General features: G+C 42.0%; 1 protein-coding gene across 2 annotated transcripts in view; it reads left to right on the top strand.

The window, feature by feature from the left end:
* senp7 (SUMO specific peptidase 7) overlaps positions 1-17,420 on the top strand; it is a 190,703-nt gene that overhangs the window by 45,644 nt on the left and 127,639 nt on the right. For both annotated transcript variants that reach the window (XM_039744831.1, XM_039744832.1), the window contains exon 3: positions 5,409-5,494. In XM_039744831.1, coding sequence (XP_039600765.1) covers positions 5,409-5,494 — 86 coding nt within the window. The remainder of the gene's footprint in view (positions 1-5,408; positions 5,495-17,420) is intronic.

The raw sequence follows: 17,420 nt of genomic DNA on the forward strand, positions 1-17,420 counted from the left end.
AAAAAGCGCTGAAGAAAACCTGCATTATATAGTTGAGAAGGCAGTGAAACAATTAGAAGCGAGCGAGTGACATATAAAACCATATTCAGTGGCTCACGTGAACTGGACGCAGTGCAGACAAAAAGCAACAGTTCCAAAGAGTGCTGAACAAAAACCGAATTACACTGCTACGCTCAAATAGACAAACCACACGCCGTGGCGCAATAGTAGAGGCTTCGCCTCTAGCGCTGACTTCCGAGGTTCGATTCCCGAGAGGGATGCACTGAGTATGTACCGCGCTTCTCGATTCATTTTAGCCTCGCATCCCCTTGGTTTGAGACGTATGAAAAAATATGCGGTTAACAGAAAGACAGATCACCAATTGAAGCTTTATGAATAATGGATACTTTATTCACGATCAATGATTGTTTTGGTAAAGCCATACTCAGTGTATTCATTAGATGAACGGTAAAAAAGTAAGAGCGAGGGGAGGGTAACTTATTGAGGCACACAGGCAAAACCACAATAGCACGCGGGCTCGATGTACTGTAGTGCGCGTCAACTCGATCTGAATTTGCGATCACATTTGAAAAATATTTCTTTTCAAGTTCTATTTAGTCCATATGTGTCAAACTCAAGGCCCACGGGCCACATCCGCCCGCATGTAATTATATCCGCCCGAGATCATTTTATATACTGTATTATTGTTATTAATGGCCCGGGGATATGAAGCACTGGTAACACAATAAACTACAGATCCCATAATGCAGCGCTTCAGCTGCCTTGCCAACACTTACCGCGTTAATCAAGTCTAGCTTATGATGCTGTACGTTATTGTGAAGCTAGCCCACACGATGCCAAGAGAAAAGGTGATTCTGAACATAGAGCCTTTAAAAACCGATGGGAGGCTGAGTATATGTTTACTGACATTGCCGGTAAACCCGTGTGTCTCATTTGTGGAGCTAATGTGGCTGTAATTACAGAATTTAATCTAAGACGGCACTATGAGACAAAACATCAAGATAACCTGAAAGACCTGAATGCAATGCACAAGATACAGAAAGCAGAAGAGTTAAAGAAGAATCTGACACTTCAGCAGACGTTTTTACCCGTGCAAAATCACAAAGTGATTTCAAGTGAAGCTACTTTTATGGGAGACACAAATGCACCAGTGCAACTTGCCCCACTTTCCCTTTGCCAAGTAATGTTGAACCAAATCGGCACAACGGTGTTCCCAAACACGCACTTTGCTGATAAACTGAGCGCACTGAGTTCGCACGGCGCTTTGGTGACTTTGAAGAACAAAAAAAGAATTTTGAGTTGTTTCGCAACCCATTTGCCGTCGATGTGGAAACTGCACCTGTGCAGATTCAGATGGAGGTGATTGAGCTGCAGTGTAATGGCACACTGAAGGCAAAGTACGATACTGCACGCCCGCACAGTTTATTCACTCCATTCCGCAGAAATGCTCCAGCTCCGTCTACATGCGGCTCGAACCTTGTGCATGTTTGGTAGCACATATCTGTGTGAGAAGCTCTTCTCAGTCATGAAGACTAACAAAACAGCACACAGGAGTCGCCTCACTGATGAGCACCTGCAGTCCATCCTGAGAATCTCCACAACACAGAACCTCACACCAAACAGAAACGAACCTGTGGCCAAAAAAAGATGCCAGGCGCCCAAATCTGATAAAATGACATAAGAGCAAAGACAACTGAATGATTTGATTTGTTATTGCTGAAAAGAACAAATTTTATTTATATTTCCAGGTTTTGTTATGCAGCATGTTCATATTTGAATTTGTATAATTTTGACAGGATATATTTTTATGGAGAGCAAAATCTTTTGGGATATTTAAAATTTAAGTTTATTTTTATATAAAATTACATAAGAGTAAAGAAATTTGAATGTTTGTTCTTTTAACGTTTACTTTATTTCTAACTTGTATAATTTAGACAGGATATATTTTATGGAGAGCAAAATATTATAAGTTATTTAAGGTTTGAGTTGATTTATTCTGGAATAATATTCTGTCGACTAAATAAAAATTCCTTCTATTTAAAATTTAAATAGAACTTGAACAGATACGATAGTTCATAATATCCACTCAGACTTGCACGTAAGAGCGGGAGTCATCCGTTTTAACAAGCAGCGTATTGCACTGATACGAAATAGCCTGCCCATTGAATTATTTAGGAGTGGATAAATAAATTAAGATTTTGTACAAATAATTTTTTTCATTTTTCTTCCTTCATGGATTCTGGCACCCCCAGCAACAGTTGCTCGCACCCCAAAGACTGTGCCCAAAACATTGCACCCGTGTCCATTTATTGAGCTTGACAGCTTTCACAATATTTGGGCCGTTGTCAGTTGTTATAGCAACAAGGTCCTCTTCACTGATGTCCCATGCAGTCAGCATCGCTCTCAACCCCTGTCCAACCATCTCCCCCGTGTGATCAGATGGAAAATAGGCCGTCTCGAGCACTCTGGCACGCAGCTCCCATTTGTTGTCGATGTAATGAACTGTGAGACTAATATACGGCTCCATTGTGCGGCTGGACCAGAGATCGGATGTGGCTGCAACGCGTTTAACGTATCTCAATTCAGCAGCAACCTTTTTCCTCTCTGTGCTGTACATGCTGGGAATGATAGTTTTTGAAAAATATTTTCGTGATGGGAGTTCGTATCTCTTGTCAATTATTTTCATGAAGTGTCTGAACCCGTTATGCTCCACTGTAGCAATAGGAGCCATGTCTTTTGCTATGTGGTAGCCTATAGCATTTGTGATTTCTTGCCATCTTTTTGAAGTTTGCTCATATAGTTGAGTACTAGCAAATGCTTCGGTTATTGACCGCTGCCTGGTGGAGGAAGACGTTTTGCTGGTCCTCCTAATCTCTTCTCGCTTTGAGCTTTTTTTATGTCTTCGAATTGAATCACATGGTTGTGCTGCAGGTGGTGGAAGAGGTTGGTTGTGTTACCTTGACTTGACGCAACAGTCTTTTTGCAGAGTTTACATTTAACAATTTTTTGATCAATATCATCCTTGTTGAATCCAAAATGTTGCCAAACGATTGATGATGCATTTTTTTTGTTAACAAGCGTCTCCTCTTCCTCCTCCACCAGCTCTACCTTCGTCGTTGCTGCTTCAACATTTAAATTGTCCTCCATTTGTTCACCCGTGTCTCGTCTTGTTACAGGTAGTAGAGTCATGTGACTCCACCCGCCAAGTCTGTAACGTAGCACAGCGCCTTAAAGGGACATGAACATCGCCAACCTGCACATGCCTTTTCTTTTTTAAAATACCGAATTTACCGACATGGGCAAAATGACGTCGATGAGAGTCATAAATTTCGTAACGATAAATTTTTGATATATCGCCCAGCCCTATATATATATATATATATATATATATATATGTGTGTGTGTGTATATATATGTATTTGTGTGTATATATGTGTCTGTATGTATATGTATATATATGTATATATATATGTGTGTGTATATACTGTATATGTATGTATATATATATGTGTATATATATATGTATATATATATATGTATGTATATGTATGTATATGTATGTATGTGTGTATATGTATGGATATGTACAGTAATCCCTCCTCGATCATGAGGGGTTTATGCGTTCCAGAACCCCCCGCAATAGATGAAAATCATAAAGTAGAAACCATATGTTTGTATGGTTATTTTTATATATTTTAAGCCCTTATAAACTTTCCCACACTGTTAACATTATTAGAGCCCTCTAGACATGAAATAACACCCTTTACTTAAAAGTTTAAACTGTGCTCCATGACAAGACATTTGACAGTTCTTTCTCACAATTAAAAGAATGCAAATATATCTTTTGTTCAAAGGAGTGTCTGCATCAGGAGAAGAGAATTTAAGAGAGAGCGTGAGCAAAGAAAAGCAAACAATCAAAAAATCAATACGTGTCCTTTTAAGTTTGCCGAAGCACCGAATAAAGCGACATTTTTCAAAGTAGCGTCAGTATCTTCTAAGTAAACAACCTCTGTGCAAACAGCCCCTCTCCTCTCCTCCATCAGGCGCAGAGAACGTCATAGAAAGAGAGCGAGATTAAAGCAACAATCAAAAAATCAATACGTGTGCTTTTGTGCTTTTAAATATGCAGAGCACCGCAATAAGGGGCATTTTTTAGAAGAGCCGTCAGTATTTTTTAAGCAAACAGCCTCTGTGCAAACAGCACCTCTTCTCACACCCCCTCCGTCAGGCACAGAGAATGTCAGAGAGGCTGAGAGAGAGGCAGAGACAAGCAAACAATCAAGCAGTCAAAAGAATAATCAAGCATATCTTATAGCATTGAGGAGTTTTAGTTAATATGTAATACATGCTCTGATTGGGTAGCTTCTAAGCCATCTGCCAATAGCGTCCCTTGTATGAAATCAACTGGGCAAACAAACTGAGGAAGCATGTACCATAAATTAAAAGACCCATTGTCCGTGAGAAATCAATGAACCAGCGAAAAATCCGTGATATATATTTAGATATGATTACATTTAAAATCCGTGATAGAGTGAAGCCGCGAAATTCGAATTGCGATATAGCGAGGGATTACTGTAACTTAGAAAATTAGAGTGATATAGAATTTTGGTCATACCGCCCACCCCTAACCTCACCATATATTTGACTCATATGAGTGAAGTATTCAGCACAAGGTTTCTAGAAGAACAGTCCAAGGAGATTATTTACAAGTCCAAATTGGTTATGCTCAAGCTTTATAATGCACTGGTGAGGCTTCATCTAGAGAACTATATGCAGTTTTGGTCTCCAGGTTTCAAAAAGGTACATAGCAGTGCTAGAAAAGGTCCAAAGAAGAGTGACTAGGATACATGGGATGAATTATGAAGGAAGATTAAAAGAGCTGAGCCTTTTCAGTTTAAGCAATAAAAGATTAAGAGGTGGCACGATTGAAGTGTTGAATTAATACAGTGGATTGAGACTGTTATTTTAAAATGAGCTCATCAAGAACAGATGGAAACTTGAGGGTAAAATTTGCACAAACGGTAGTTTTTCTTTATACTGAGAACCATAGTCACTTGAAATAAGCTGCCAAGTAGCAGAGTAGCCGGTAAGACGTTAGGGACTTTCAAAACTTGATAATGTCTTTATAGAAGAATTAAGCAGCTGGGATTGATGAGCTTTGTTGGTCTGAATGGCCTATTCTCGTCTAGATTGTTCTAGTTAGTAATTAATTACTCATACTTTCTGTAAAGGTGAATTTCAAATATATATGTAGCAGTCTACACATTGCTAAATGAAATGTTTAAATTTCCCCACTGGAATTTCCAAGGTTTTCATTGTATGATCTCCAATTTTAAAGTGTTAGGGCTGTACAATTTGTTTTCCTTTAGGAAGAATATTTTAAATACATTGTTTTCTTTTTTCAACAGACAACACGGAGCCAAGCTGCCAGCAGTGGGCGAAGGCGACAGGAAACATCATCCATTCTGAAGACACCTTTGTCAGGGAAAGCAAGGTATTAATAGTATGTGTGTGTGTGTGTATGTATGCATATATGTGTGTGTGTGTGTGTGTGTATATATATATATATATATACACACACACACATACATACAGTGGAACTTCGGTTTGCGAGCAACTTGGTTTACGAGTGTTTTGCAAGACGAGCTAAATTTTTTATAAATTTTGACTTGATAAACAAGCGAGGTCTTGCAATACAAGTAGTATGGATACGCTTTGTCTGCTGAATGTCATGTGATCACAACTGAGCTGATGGTCCTTCTGTCTCTCTCTCCTCTTTTTTTTTCTTTCAGTACATGTGCGTTGTGCAGCAGGATCAACGCACATGTTGATCTTTTTTTTCTTTCTGTAAATGTGCCTTCCCTGTTTGTTTATATATCTAGTGACTTCTCTGCCTGTCTGTCTCTCAATATAAAATCATTCCCGATTATATCTAACGTCAAACCCTGATTATATAAAGTCAGAGTCGGAATATATAAACTCATTTTTGAATATATAAAGTCAGTGTTGGAATTCATAAAAATATTCCCGAATATCTAAAATTTCCGTGCTTGTCATTTCACTCGTACTAGTGAAAGGTAAACTTCGATAGAAGCCAGAGTCGATCGGGCTTGTGAGGTTCGTCCAAAAATGCGCCCATAAAAAAAGAATAAATAAATACAGTGCTCAAAATACCAGGCACATACACTTTTCAGTTAATTCATTCAAAATAATGTTTTTTTTTTTTTTAAATATTTTTCTGAAGATGTTTTTGTTAACTTAGTTCATTACGTTGTATTGGGAACTCCTTGAGTTTACTGATATCAATATAATCTGACTTTATATATTCAGGAATGAGGTTATATATTCCGACGCTGACTTTATGTATTCGGTAATGACTTTATATATTCTAACGCTGACTTTACATATTAAAGTTCTGACTTTATATATTTGGGAATCACTTAATTTATTCTGACACTGACTTTATATATTCAGGAATGACTTTATATATTCTGACGCTGACTTTATATATTCAGGAATTACTTTATATATTCAGGAATCTATACTAATAAAAGACAAAGCCCTCACTGACTCACTCACTGACTGACTCACTCATCACTAATTCTCCAACTTCCTGTGTAGGTACAAGGCTGAAATTTTGGCAGGCTCATTCCTTACAGCTTACTTACAAAAGTTGGGTAGGTTTCATTTTGAAATTCTACGCATAATGGTCATGACTGGGACGTATTTTCGTCCATATATACTGATAGCTGTGGGAGGCGGAGTTTCGAATTAAAATATTTAACCAATCACATTTCAGCCGTCATTTGTTGCCAGGCAGAGAGAATAGACTGCAGCACGATAGCCGTGGCAGGCGGAGTTTCGTATTAAAGCATTTAACCAATCACATTTCAGCCATCATTTGTTGCCAGGCAGAGAGGCTGTCACATTCTGTTGTGGAGGCACTGTAACACAGAATAAATGTCGATTAACCTGTTGCTTCAACCAATCAGATTTTGAGTTGGTGTCAGTAGGGCCCTCTAGCAGGCGTACGGCAACGTCACCGTATTCAGACCCATTGATTGGATAGAAGCCGATATGTGGAACTCTACGAGGCCATTGAATGCACCACAAACGCTCTGAGCGAAAGATCGTCGCGTGCACTACGGCCAACTCCATGGCAGGATTTTAGACATATTATTTGCCAGACACAGACCAGATTTCAAGACCATGAAAACCTGATGTTTGTCATGCTCCAAAAGCCCCAGAAGTTTCTGGAATACAAGAAAAATTTCACGCATGCGGCCTTCTCCACTTTAACACAACAGCCACGGAGCGCTTTTTGATCTGTTTCGGCTAAAAACAGAACTGACTGTAATGAATGCCATGGATGACTTTGCAGGAGAATCTCCCACTGATCTCCTTGACTTCCTTCATCAGAAAAATCTGCATGAGAGCATGGGGCAGCTGTTCACTTTGGTATATTTGGCGGTGAGCATTCCTGTGTACACTGCTTCTGTCGAGCGGACATTTTCAGCCCTAAAGCGAAATCGGACTTATGCCAGAAATACCATAGGGCGGGTTCACCTTTCAGCATTAGCGCTTCGATGGCGATAGAAAGTGAGGTGTTGATGGAGCTGAAGCGCAAGGATAATCCGTACGACAGAGTAATTGAACTGTTTTTGAGGTAAGAGAGGACGATGGATTTTGTTTACAAATAATCTGAAGTTTTGGTGAGTAAAATGTTGCGATTTTCCTAAATAATATTGCAAGTTTATGAGTTTTTATTGATGTTTTTTATGTGTGTCGTGGCTGTGGCTGCAGTAGAAAGGAACTTATTCATCCCTGGTTTGTCTATAAAATAAAGGCATTTATTGTGGCTACAGGAGTATGTGTATGTGTGTATATATATATATATATATATATATATATATATATATATATATATATATATATATATAGTTACACACGTGCGCATGGGAGGCAGCTAAAGGGCTTGAGTGAAGGCAGTTCTGAGGCATGCCGGGATGTGGCAGAGTGCCCTGACTCTCTTTCTCCCTTCCCTATAGACCATTCCTGGGAGATTCCACCTGGCTCTTTTAACATCACTTCTGGGACCGAACCAATGGAAACAGACCTTACCAGCTCCGGCCCCTCTGATGTCACGTCCGGGCTTGATCCAATGAGTGATGAACACGTGCCCAATCCTTAAGACCTCACTTCCTGTCTTCCCCTTTAAAAACCTGCCCTTTTTCCCTTTTCCCTCAGTTCTGTATTGGACTCGGTTTTGAGCACAACAGTGCTACCACTTAAGAAAGACGATTTACAGCCAGGATACCACATTATACGGGTGGCTGCCCCAAACCTTGATATGTCTTGGTGTGTGTTTTGTGACACTGACGTAGTCGGCAGGATGGAGAAGTCCCAGAGGAGAAGGGGACAGGACCTGCATTATACCCAGGTGGGGTCGTACTGGGGCCGAGTGTTCAGGCGGGGAGGGTTTCCCGTGGTTCAGCGAGACCCGGTATGGGCTCCGCTCCCGGCACGCTTAACCAGGCAACCTAGAGAGGCCAGGGAGTGTGCGGGAGGGGCTCATAGAGGTGGGCTGCTTCAGAGGGGGGAGATTAAAGGAGCTTACTATGCTCTCTTGGAGTGGAGTGACCGCCTTCCTGTGACACCAGAGCCCCAAATACCACCTTGGGATGCCCCAGACTGGCAGGTGGAAAAGATAAAAAAGTGGAGGTTGGACCCAGAGCGGCCGACCCTCAAACAAGCCAGGTCCTTCTGGGCACTGGTAGGGCAATGGCTACTGCCGTTTGAGAACAAGCCCTACTACATAATAGAGCAGGTAGCTTGCTATCTGCTCCTGAAAGCGCTTCCCCCTGGCTTCACCCAGCCGGACTGGGGCAAGCAGTTTACGAACGTGGAAGAGCTCATAGAGCTTCTGGAGACACACAGGGCGGCCTCACACTCTGGGGGAGCAGAACCGTCCCTTTGTCGAACTCGGCTGGAGTACTTCCCAAGACCCAGCCCCTCCCTGTACAACCCGGAGCTTGTATCGGCGTCCCCGGAGCCGCGGGCAGGCGAACCGCTTGTAGGCTAGGAGGAATGCAAGTGGAGGGCGAGGGGGGGTTGGTGTGCTCTGGCTAATCCGTTGGCGGTCCCACTTACTGGCGTGATGATCGTCAACGGACACAAGACCACAGCCCTATTTGATACCGGCAGCAACATTTCCATTGTTGCTTGCCGATTTGTGCTAGCGCGACAATGGTGGAAATTTAAGGCCGGTAAAACCTGTGTCCACGAGGAAACCCGCTGGTACAGGACCGCCGCTTGTGTCATCAGCTATGGAGGATCACTTCAGAAAGTAACCGTGGCAATCCTTCCTGATCCTCCACACCCGGTGATACTAGGGCGGGACTGGCCTAATATCAAAAGCGGTGAGAAACCGCCGGGGTTAACTTGGGCCTAGTCATGGACGGAGATGAGCCGTCTCAAGCTGCCTGCACGCCGTGTAATCAGCCGGCAGAGAGAGACGAAGCGGCCATCCTTGGTGACGTGGCAACTCCCGGGCCGTTGCGTGCTGATGACACATCATCCACCATAGCCGTGGCAGAGTGGGAGGAAACCACGCCCATTGAGGTTGGTGCAGACCCTCTCTCCCTTTTGTGGTTCTAATTTAGAGAGACGCTCGTCCTCCTTTAAAAGGGAACAGTGGAATGACGACTCCCTGAAATATGCGAAAAATGCAGTGGTCCTTGTCAATGGCCAGCGCACTGATCAGTCGATGCCACAGGGCCCTCACTTTGTATTACACAACGACCTTTTTTACCGTGTAGCAATGCATGATAGGCAGGAGAGAAAGCTGGTGCTTATTCCGCATACCTTCCAGCGGCAGGTCTGCGAGCTAGCACATGCCCACCTCCTAGGTGGCCACTTGGGCACCGAGAAAACTCTGTAGCGGATCAAGCTCCCTTTTTTTTATTGGCCGGGAATCAATGAGGAGGTTCGTCGCTTTTGCGCTTCCTGCCCGGAGTGTCAACTGCAACAAATTCCTAGGAGGGACCGTGCTCCTCTTGTTCCTGTTCCCCTGATTGATGTTCCCTTCCACAAAATTGGGGTCGACTTGGATGGACCCCTAGAGCCCTCAGCCTGAGGACACAAGTACATTTTAGTCCTCGTGGATTATGCTACACGATACCCTGAAGCTGTTCCGTTGCGCTCAGCTACCTCCAAAGCCATCGCACGGGAATTACTAGGGGTCTTTTCACGCGTGGATATTCCCAAGGAAGTCTTGACAGACCAGGAAACACCTTTTACCTCGGAGACTTTCAAGAAGACTGCCAAGTTACTGAAAATAAAGCATTTAAAGACCGTGGTGTATCATCCTCAAACCGATGGGTTAGTAGAGAGGTTTAATCAGACTCTCAAACAAATGCTGTGTAAGGTGGTCAGCGAGGATGGAACGAACTGGGATCAGCTCCTCCCCCTCTTCCTTTTTGCCTATCGGGAAGTCCCACAAGCCTCCACGGAGTTCTCCCCTTTTGAATTACTGTATGGGCGACAACCTCGGGCCATATTAGACATTCTAAAAGAAGGATGGGAAGAAGAGGCTCTTCCCTCTACAAACATATTAGAGTAAATCGCGCAGTTATGAGATTCGGCCTCTCTTTAAATGTCACATGGAAGAGGCTCAAGCAGCACAGGCCCGTTACTACAACCGCGGCACGTCTCTTCGGGAGTTCCACCCGGGAGATTGGGTCATGGTCCTAATGCCTACCTCCCACTCTAAGTTGCTTGCCCATTGGCAAGGCACCTACGAAGGAAAGGAAGGGGCTGGTCGACTATTTGGTGAGTCAACCCAATCGTCGGCCGAAGAAGCGGGTTTATCATGTGAACTTGCTGAAACCGTGGAAGGACAGGGACCCCGATCCCTCCTCCAGCTAGTCCCGCTCACTCTTCGCTCACACACACAGCCTTAACTTCGGTACGGACTTAAGTCCCAGACAACGGCAGGAGCTGGAAACAGTTATCCGGGAGGTAGTCAGTGAAAACCCCGGAAGGACCTCTCTGGTTGAGCACAACATTGTGACAGAGCCCGTGGTTATTGTCCGAGAACGCCCGTATCGTCTACCCGAGGCAAAAAGGGCTAAAGTGGTGCTTGAGATGAAGCGCATGCTGGAGCTAGGTGTGATTGAGGAAAGTTATAGTCCCTGGTCCAGCCCAGTTGTGCTCGTCGGTAAGCCTGACGGGAGTTGGAGGTTTTGCGATGACTTCCGTCGGCTTAATCAAGTCTCCCGATTTGATGCCTATCCAATGCCACGAGTGGACGACCTCCTCGAGAGGCTTGGACAGGCTCGGTATTTGACCACACTTGACATGATAAAAGGGTACTGGCAGGTTCCTTTAACGGACTCCGTGAAGGAAAAAAAACGCGTTTAGTACCCCTAGCGGACACTGGCAGTATAGTGTCCTTCCATTTGGGTTACACGGGGCTCCAGCAACCTTCCAGCGTCTGGTGGACAAAGTGCTTCGGCCTCATAACTCATACAGTGCTGCCTACCTGGATGACGTCGTCATCTATTCCAGCACATGAAGGGTACACCTACAGCATGTCCGAGCTGTATTGCGGACACTTGGTGAGGCCGGGCTCCGGATTAATCTTAAGAAATGCTTCTTTGGATTGAGTGAGGCCAATATTTAGGCTACCTGGTGGGTCGGGGTACCGTAAGGCCACAGTGCTCCAAAGTTGATGCCATTTTGAAATGGCCCCATCCGCGAACCAAGCGGCAGGTCCAAGCCTTTCTGGGTTAGCCGGGTACTACCGCCGGTTTGTACCCCGGTTCTCGGAGAGAGCGGCGCCCTTGACTGATTTAACAAAGAAGAGGGCCCCGAACATTGTGGTATGGACTGAGAAGACAGGCGCTGCATTTGGTGACTTAAAGCAGGCCCTTACGTCCGCACCTATTTTGATGGCACCTAACTTTTCTTTGCCTTTCATCCTCCAGACGGACGCTTTGGACACAGGCCTGGGCGCTGTGCTGAGCCAAAGTGTTGATGGTGTGGAACACCCCATCATGTTCCTGAGCCGGAAACTGTTGGACTAGGAGACCAGGTATGCAGCGGTGGAAAGGGAGGCTTTGGCGATTAAATGGGCGATTACTCAGCTTAGGCACTACCTGTCGGGCCGGGAATTCACCCTTGTCACGGACCATGCACCCCTACAGTGGATGGCCCTGCACAAGGAGTCGAATTCGCGGGTCACCCGGTGGTTTCTTGATCTACAGCCGCATAAGTTTTCGCTCGTTCATCGCCGGGGTGCTCTCCATGCCAACGCTGATGCTCTTTCTCAGGTTCACGACCTCTCGATTAGGGTCGCCCGACCCGATGGGTCCGGGCTAAGGGGGGGACCTTGTCACACATGTGCACATGGGAGGCAGCTAAAGGGCTTGAGTGAAGGCAGTTCTGAGGCATGCCGGGATGTGGCAGAGTGCTCTTACTCTTTTTCTCCCTTCCCTGTAGACCATTCCTGGGAGATTCCACCTGGCTCTCTTGACATCACTTCCGGGACTGAACCAATGGAAACAGACCTTACCAGCTCCGGCCCCTCTGATGTCACGTCCGGGCTTGATCCAATGAGTGATGAACATGTGCCCGATCCTTATGACCTCACTTCCTGTCTTCCCCTTTAAAAGCCTGCCCTTTTTCCCTTTTCCCTCAGTTCTGTATTGGACTCGGTTTTGAGCACAACAGTGCTACCACTTAAGAAAGAGGATTTGCAGCCAGGATACCACATTATACGGGTGGCTGCCCCAAACCTTGATATGTCTCGGTGTGTTTTGTGACAATATATATTTTTATATATTTTTATATATATATATATATATATATATATATATATATATATATATATATATATATATATATATATATACATACACACCTCGATCTACATACATCAAATAAACGAATTACACGCCGTGGTGCAACATGAGAGGCTTTGCCTCTAGTGCTGACGTCTGAGGTTCTATTCCCGAGAAGGGGTGCAGTGAGTGTGTATGCCTGATGAGCCCAGAATTAGGGCGAAACACGTACCGCGTACTGTTTGCATTATTTGACAGTTAAACTATTTCAATATATTCAATATATATATATATATCAGCGCATCCCGATTCATTTTACCCCCGTGGTTTGAGAAGAATTATGAAAAAATATGAGGTTAACGCAGAAAAACAGATCACCAATTGAAGCTTTATGAATAATGGATACTTTATTCTCCATCAATAATTGTTTTGGTAAAGCCATACTCGGTGTAATCCTCCTTCCATATTCTAATTTTTTCGCGACTAGCCATGATTAAATGAACGGTAAAAAAGTATAAGCGAAGCAAGGGTGACTTATCCAGGCAGGCAGGCGACAGCTCAATAGCTCGAATTTGGATATAAGTAGGTTCTATTTATTTATATCTTTGGTAGGAATGTTGAATTTAGTCTTTAAATTTCTATGTTGAAGAAAAATGTATGCAATGATGACTAAATTGAACTTATATTCCTACCAAACATATTTCTGTCGACTGTATGTATGTGTGTGTGTGTGTATATGTATATATGTATGTATATATATATGTGTATATATATATATGTATATATGTATATGTATATATGTATATGTATATATGTATATATATATATGTATATGTATATGTGTATATATATATGTATATATATATGTATATATATATATATATATATATATATATATATATATATATATATATATATATATATATATATGTTGATTTGTATATATACTGCTGAAAAAATTAAATGAACACTTTTTATTTAGAGTATAGCATCATGTCAGTGAAACCTCTGGGATATTGATTTGGTAAGTTAAGTAGCAGAGGGAGTTGTTAATCAGTTTCAGCTGCTTTGGTGTTAATGAAATTAACAACAGGTGCACTAGTGGGACAACAATAAGACAACCCCCAAAACAGGAATGGTTTAACAGGTGGGGGCCACTGACATTTTTCCAACCTCATTTTTTCTGACACTTTTTTCACTGGTTTTGCATTTGGCTATGGTCAGTGTCACTACTGGTAGCATGAGTTGATTCCTGGACCCTACAGAGGTTGCACAGGTAGTCCAGGATGGCACATCAATACCTGCCATTGCCAGAAGGTTTGCTGTGTCTCCCAGCACAGTCTCAAGGGCATGGAGGAGATTCCAGGAGACAGGCAGTTACACTTGGAGAGTTGGACAGGGCCGTAGAAGGTCCTTAACCCATCAACATGACCGGTATCTGCTCCTTTGGGCAAGGACAAACAGGATGAGCACTACCAGAGCCCTACAGAATGACCTCCAGCACGCCACTGGCCCTCTAGTGGGCCCTGTGCTCACAGCCTGTCACTGTGAAGCTCGATTGGCATTTGCCATAGAATACCAGAATTGGCAGGTCCACCACTGTGCTCTTCACAGATGAGAGCAGGTTCACCCTAAGCACATGTGACAGACGTGAAAGGGTCTGTAGAAGCTGTTGAGAACGTTATGCTGCCTGTAACATTGTTCAGCATGTTTGCTGGTGGGTTAGTGATGGTCTGGGGAGGCATATTCATGGAGGGACACACAAACCTCTACAGGCTAGACAACTGCACCTTGACTGCCATTAGGTATCGGGATGAAATCCTTGGACCCATTGTCAGACCTTATGCTAGTGCGATGGGTCCTGGGTTGCTCTTGGTGCACAACAATGCCCGGCCTCATGTGACAAGAGGATGAAGGAATTAATACCATTGCCTGCCCCCCACACTCGCCTGACCTAAATCTAGTAGAACCCATCTATGTTTTGGTCCATCCGATGCCGCTAGGTTGCACCTCAGACTGTCCAGTTTCTCGGTGATGCCCTGGTCCAGATCTGTGAGGAGATCCCCCAATACACATCCGTTGTTTTATTAGGAGCATGCCCCGATGTTGTCAGGCATGCATAAAAGCCATACAAACTACTGAGTAAGATTTTTGAATGGCTGCAATGAAATTTCAGCAAAATGGACTAGCCTTTTCACTTTGATTTCCAGGGTCTCTTTGAATTCAGCCCTCTGTAGGTTTATCATTTCCAGCAAACGATGTGGTATCCTTTTGTTCCTAACACATTACCCAGTCCATATCAGTATAGATATGCAGCATTATTTTTTTCCCATTGAGATCTGATGTGTTTTTAAAGTGTTCATTTAATTTTTTTGAGCAGTTTATTTTAAGATTTAGCTGTATTGGGTCAATTTCAGGTTTATTTTAGTTTATTGCACAGTTTAACCTTTCAACAGGAGGCAGTACTCTAGTTTACCTTTCTATTAAGCTTCATTCATCTATTAACAGGCATCGACATACACAAGAACAATTTGTCTAACCTTGTTAAAAGCAAGCATTATGAGATTAAGGATAAAAGTTACTATCAATTTAATGAAAACAATTAATTCCTGATATTCTCAGTAAGTTATATTGGTTGCAAAGCACGTAAGTGGTATAGGCAGCAAGTAAGATGTAGCACAAAATAGTGACATTGATCAGCAGACCATCTAATGAGTGAAAAAAAACCTAGATCAGGGAACTTAGGCAGTTCAAGGATTTACAGGAATATCTGGCTCTGTAAATGTGAGAAACATTTGGTAGGGTTAATAGGATTAAGCACTCTGGGAGGGTATTTAAAATCATTGCACAATAAGGTCCGTTTTTTTAGTGTCAAGTCAGGGGGTGAGAGAAGATATGTTCTTGATTTGTGTCAGAGATTAGATTATGCTGATATAGTAATTGAAGGGACTGTTTTGTTTAATTTGTTGAGGTTGGCAAATTACCACTCAGGTTTCCAATCTGAGCAACTAGAATGGCATTTTAATCTTATCTGTTTCCTTCGTTCAATTTTATGGTTTGCCTGTTTTCCACCTTTCTAGAATAGAATAGCTGTTATGACAGCTTCACACCTTATAGCCTAAACAGAACATAAAGGTATATATAACTAGCTGATTACTCAGTGGCTTCGCTCAATGAGTGCAAGGGAAAAAAATAAAAATGCAGAATTTATAAAATAATTTTGTTAATTACCAATTTTATTTTTCAACAAATAAAGAGCATTTAAAATAACATAGAAATCAATATAAACAACATTATTAACATCATTATCATATGAGAATATGAAGCAATATATAAGAAGCATATAAATATAAATTATTAAACAGTAAAACATTTTGATAAAAGAATTTGAACAACGTATAAGAAGCGTATAAATTATTAAACAGTAAAACATTTCGATAAGAGAATTTGAATGACATATAAGAAGCATATAAATTATTAAACAGTAAAACATTAACATTTAAGAAGTAAAGATACATTGAGTACTACTGCAGTGCTTTCGGGTAAACTGCATTTTTTGTTTGCCCATTAGGTGCATAAATGTATACATTTTTTGGTGTACCCACCCGAGAACACGCTACATATAACTGACCGTGGGAGAAGCATGGATTTTCTAAATTGATTCATACAACTCTAAATGATTGGCCATGTGCTCTATTTATTGTAATTGCAAATGGAAGGCGGATCGGAAATTGTAGCCTTTTGAAGTCAAATGGCATGTCCCCAGGGATGAGCGGGATATGTGGTATGAAGACACTATTCCCTCTACCAGCATTTGTCAAAATTGTTGCCTCAATGACATTTGGCATTAATTTTGTGACATACAATCTTGTGCCATTACACAGTTTGGGAGGATCCAAATTCCGGTGTAATATAATGATTGAACCAACTTTCAAATTTAATATTTGAGGCAGTATACCTGGTGGCTCCAATGAATTTAAAAATTCAGTTGGATAATTAACTGCTTGATTCGGGTCCATAATAGTATCAATAACTTTATATGTAATGTATGATCCTGTTTTTTTGGTGGCATTGTGGGTATCTGAAATAAAAAAAAAAAAATGAAGAATTGGCTGTAGTAACGTAGATGGTACTTTAGTAATATGTGAAATATAAAGTCTATACGTACCAAATTGCTTTATTACCAGGACGTGACAGGAATTTCACTAAGAACTGCCAAATTTCATTTTAAAATGTGATAACAATATATAGGTTAAAATACTGTATGAACATAGTAAACATGAAATTATACAAAAGAATGCAATTTAGGATTGTTATGTATTTAACACATGTTTTGACAACCTTAATTGGCATGATGCGGATTATTATGTATTAGAATTATACGCATGTTTTGACATCTAACCTAATTTTACATACATATTTGTTTTCTTAAATATAAAATAGTACATACCTAATTGTTTTACTGGCACGACGCGACAGAACTGATAAAAACTGCTAATAGTTTATCTGAAAATGGACCTAAAACAATAAATAGGTTAAAACACGTGTTTTGACAAATCTTTTATAAACAATTGAGAC

This window comes from Polypterus senegalus, chromosome 2 (assembly GCF_016835505.1).
Source record: "Polypterus senegalus isolate Bchr_013 chromosome 2, ASM1683550v1, whole genome shotgun sequence".
NCBI lineage: Eukaryota > Metazoa > Chordata > Cladistia > Polypteriformes > Polypteridae > Polypterus > Polypterus senegalus.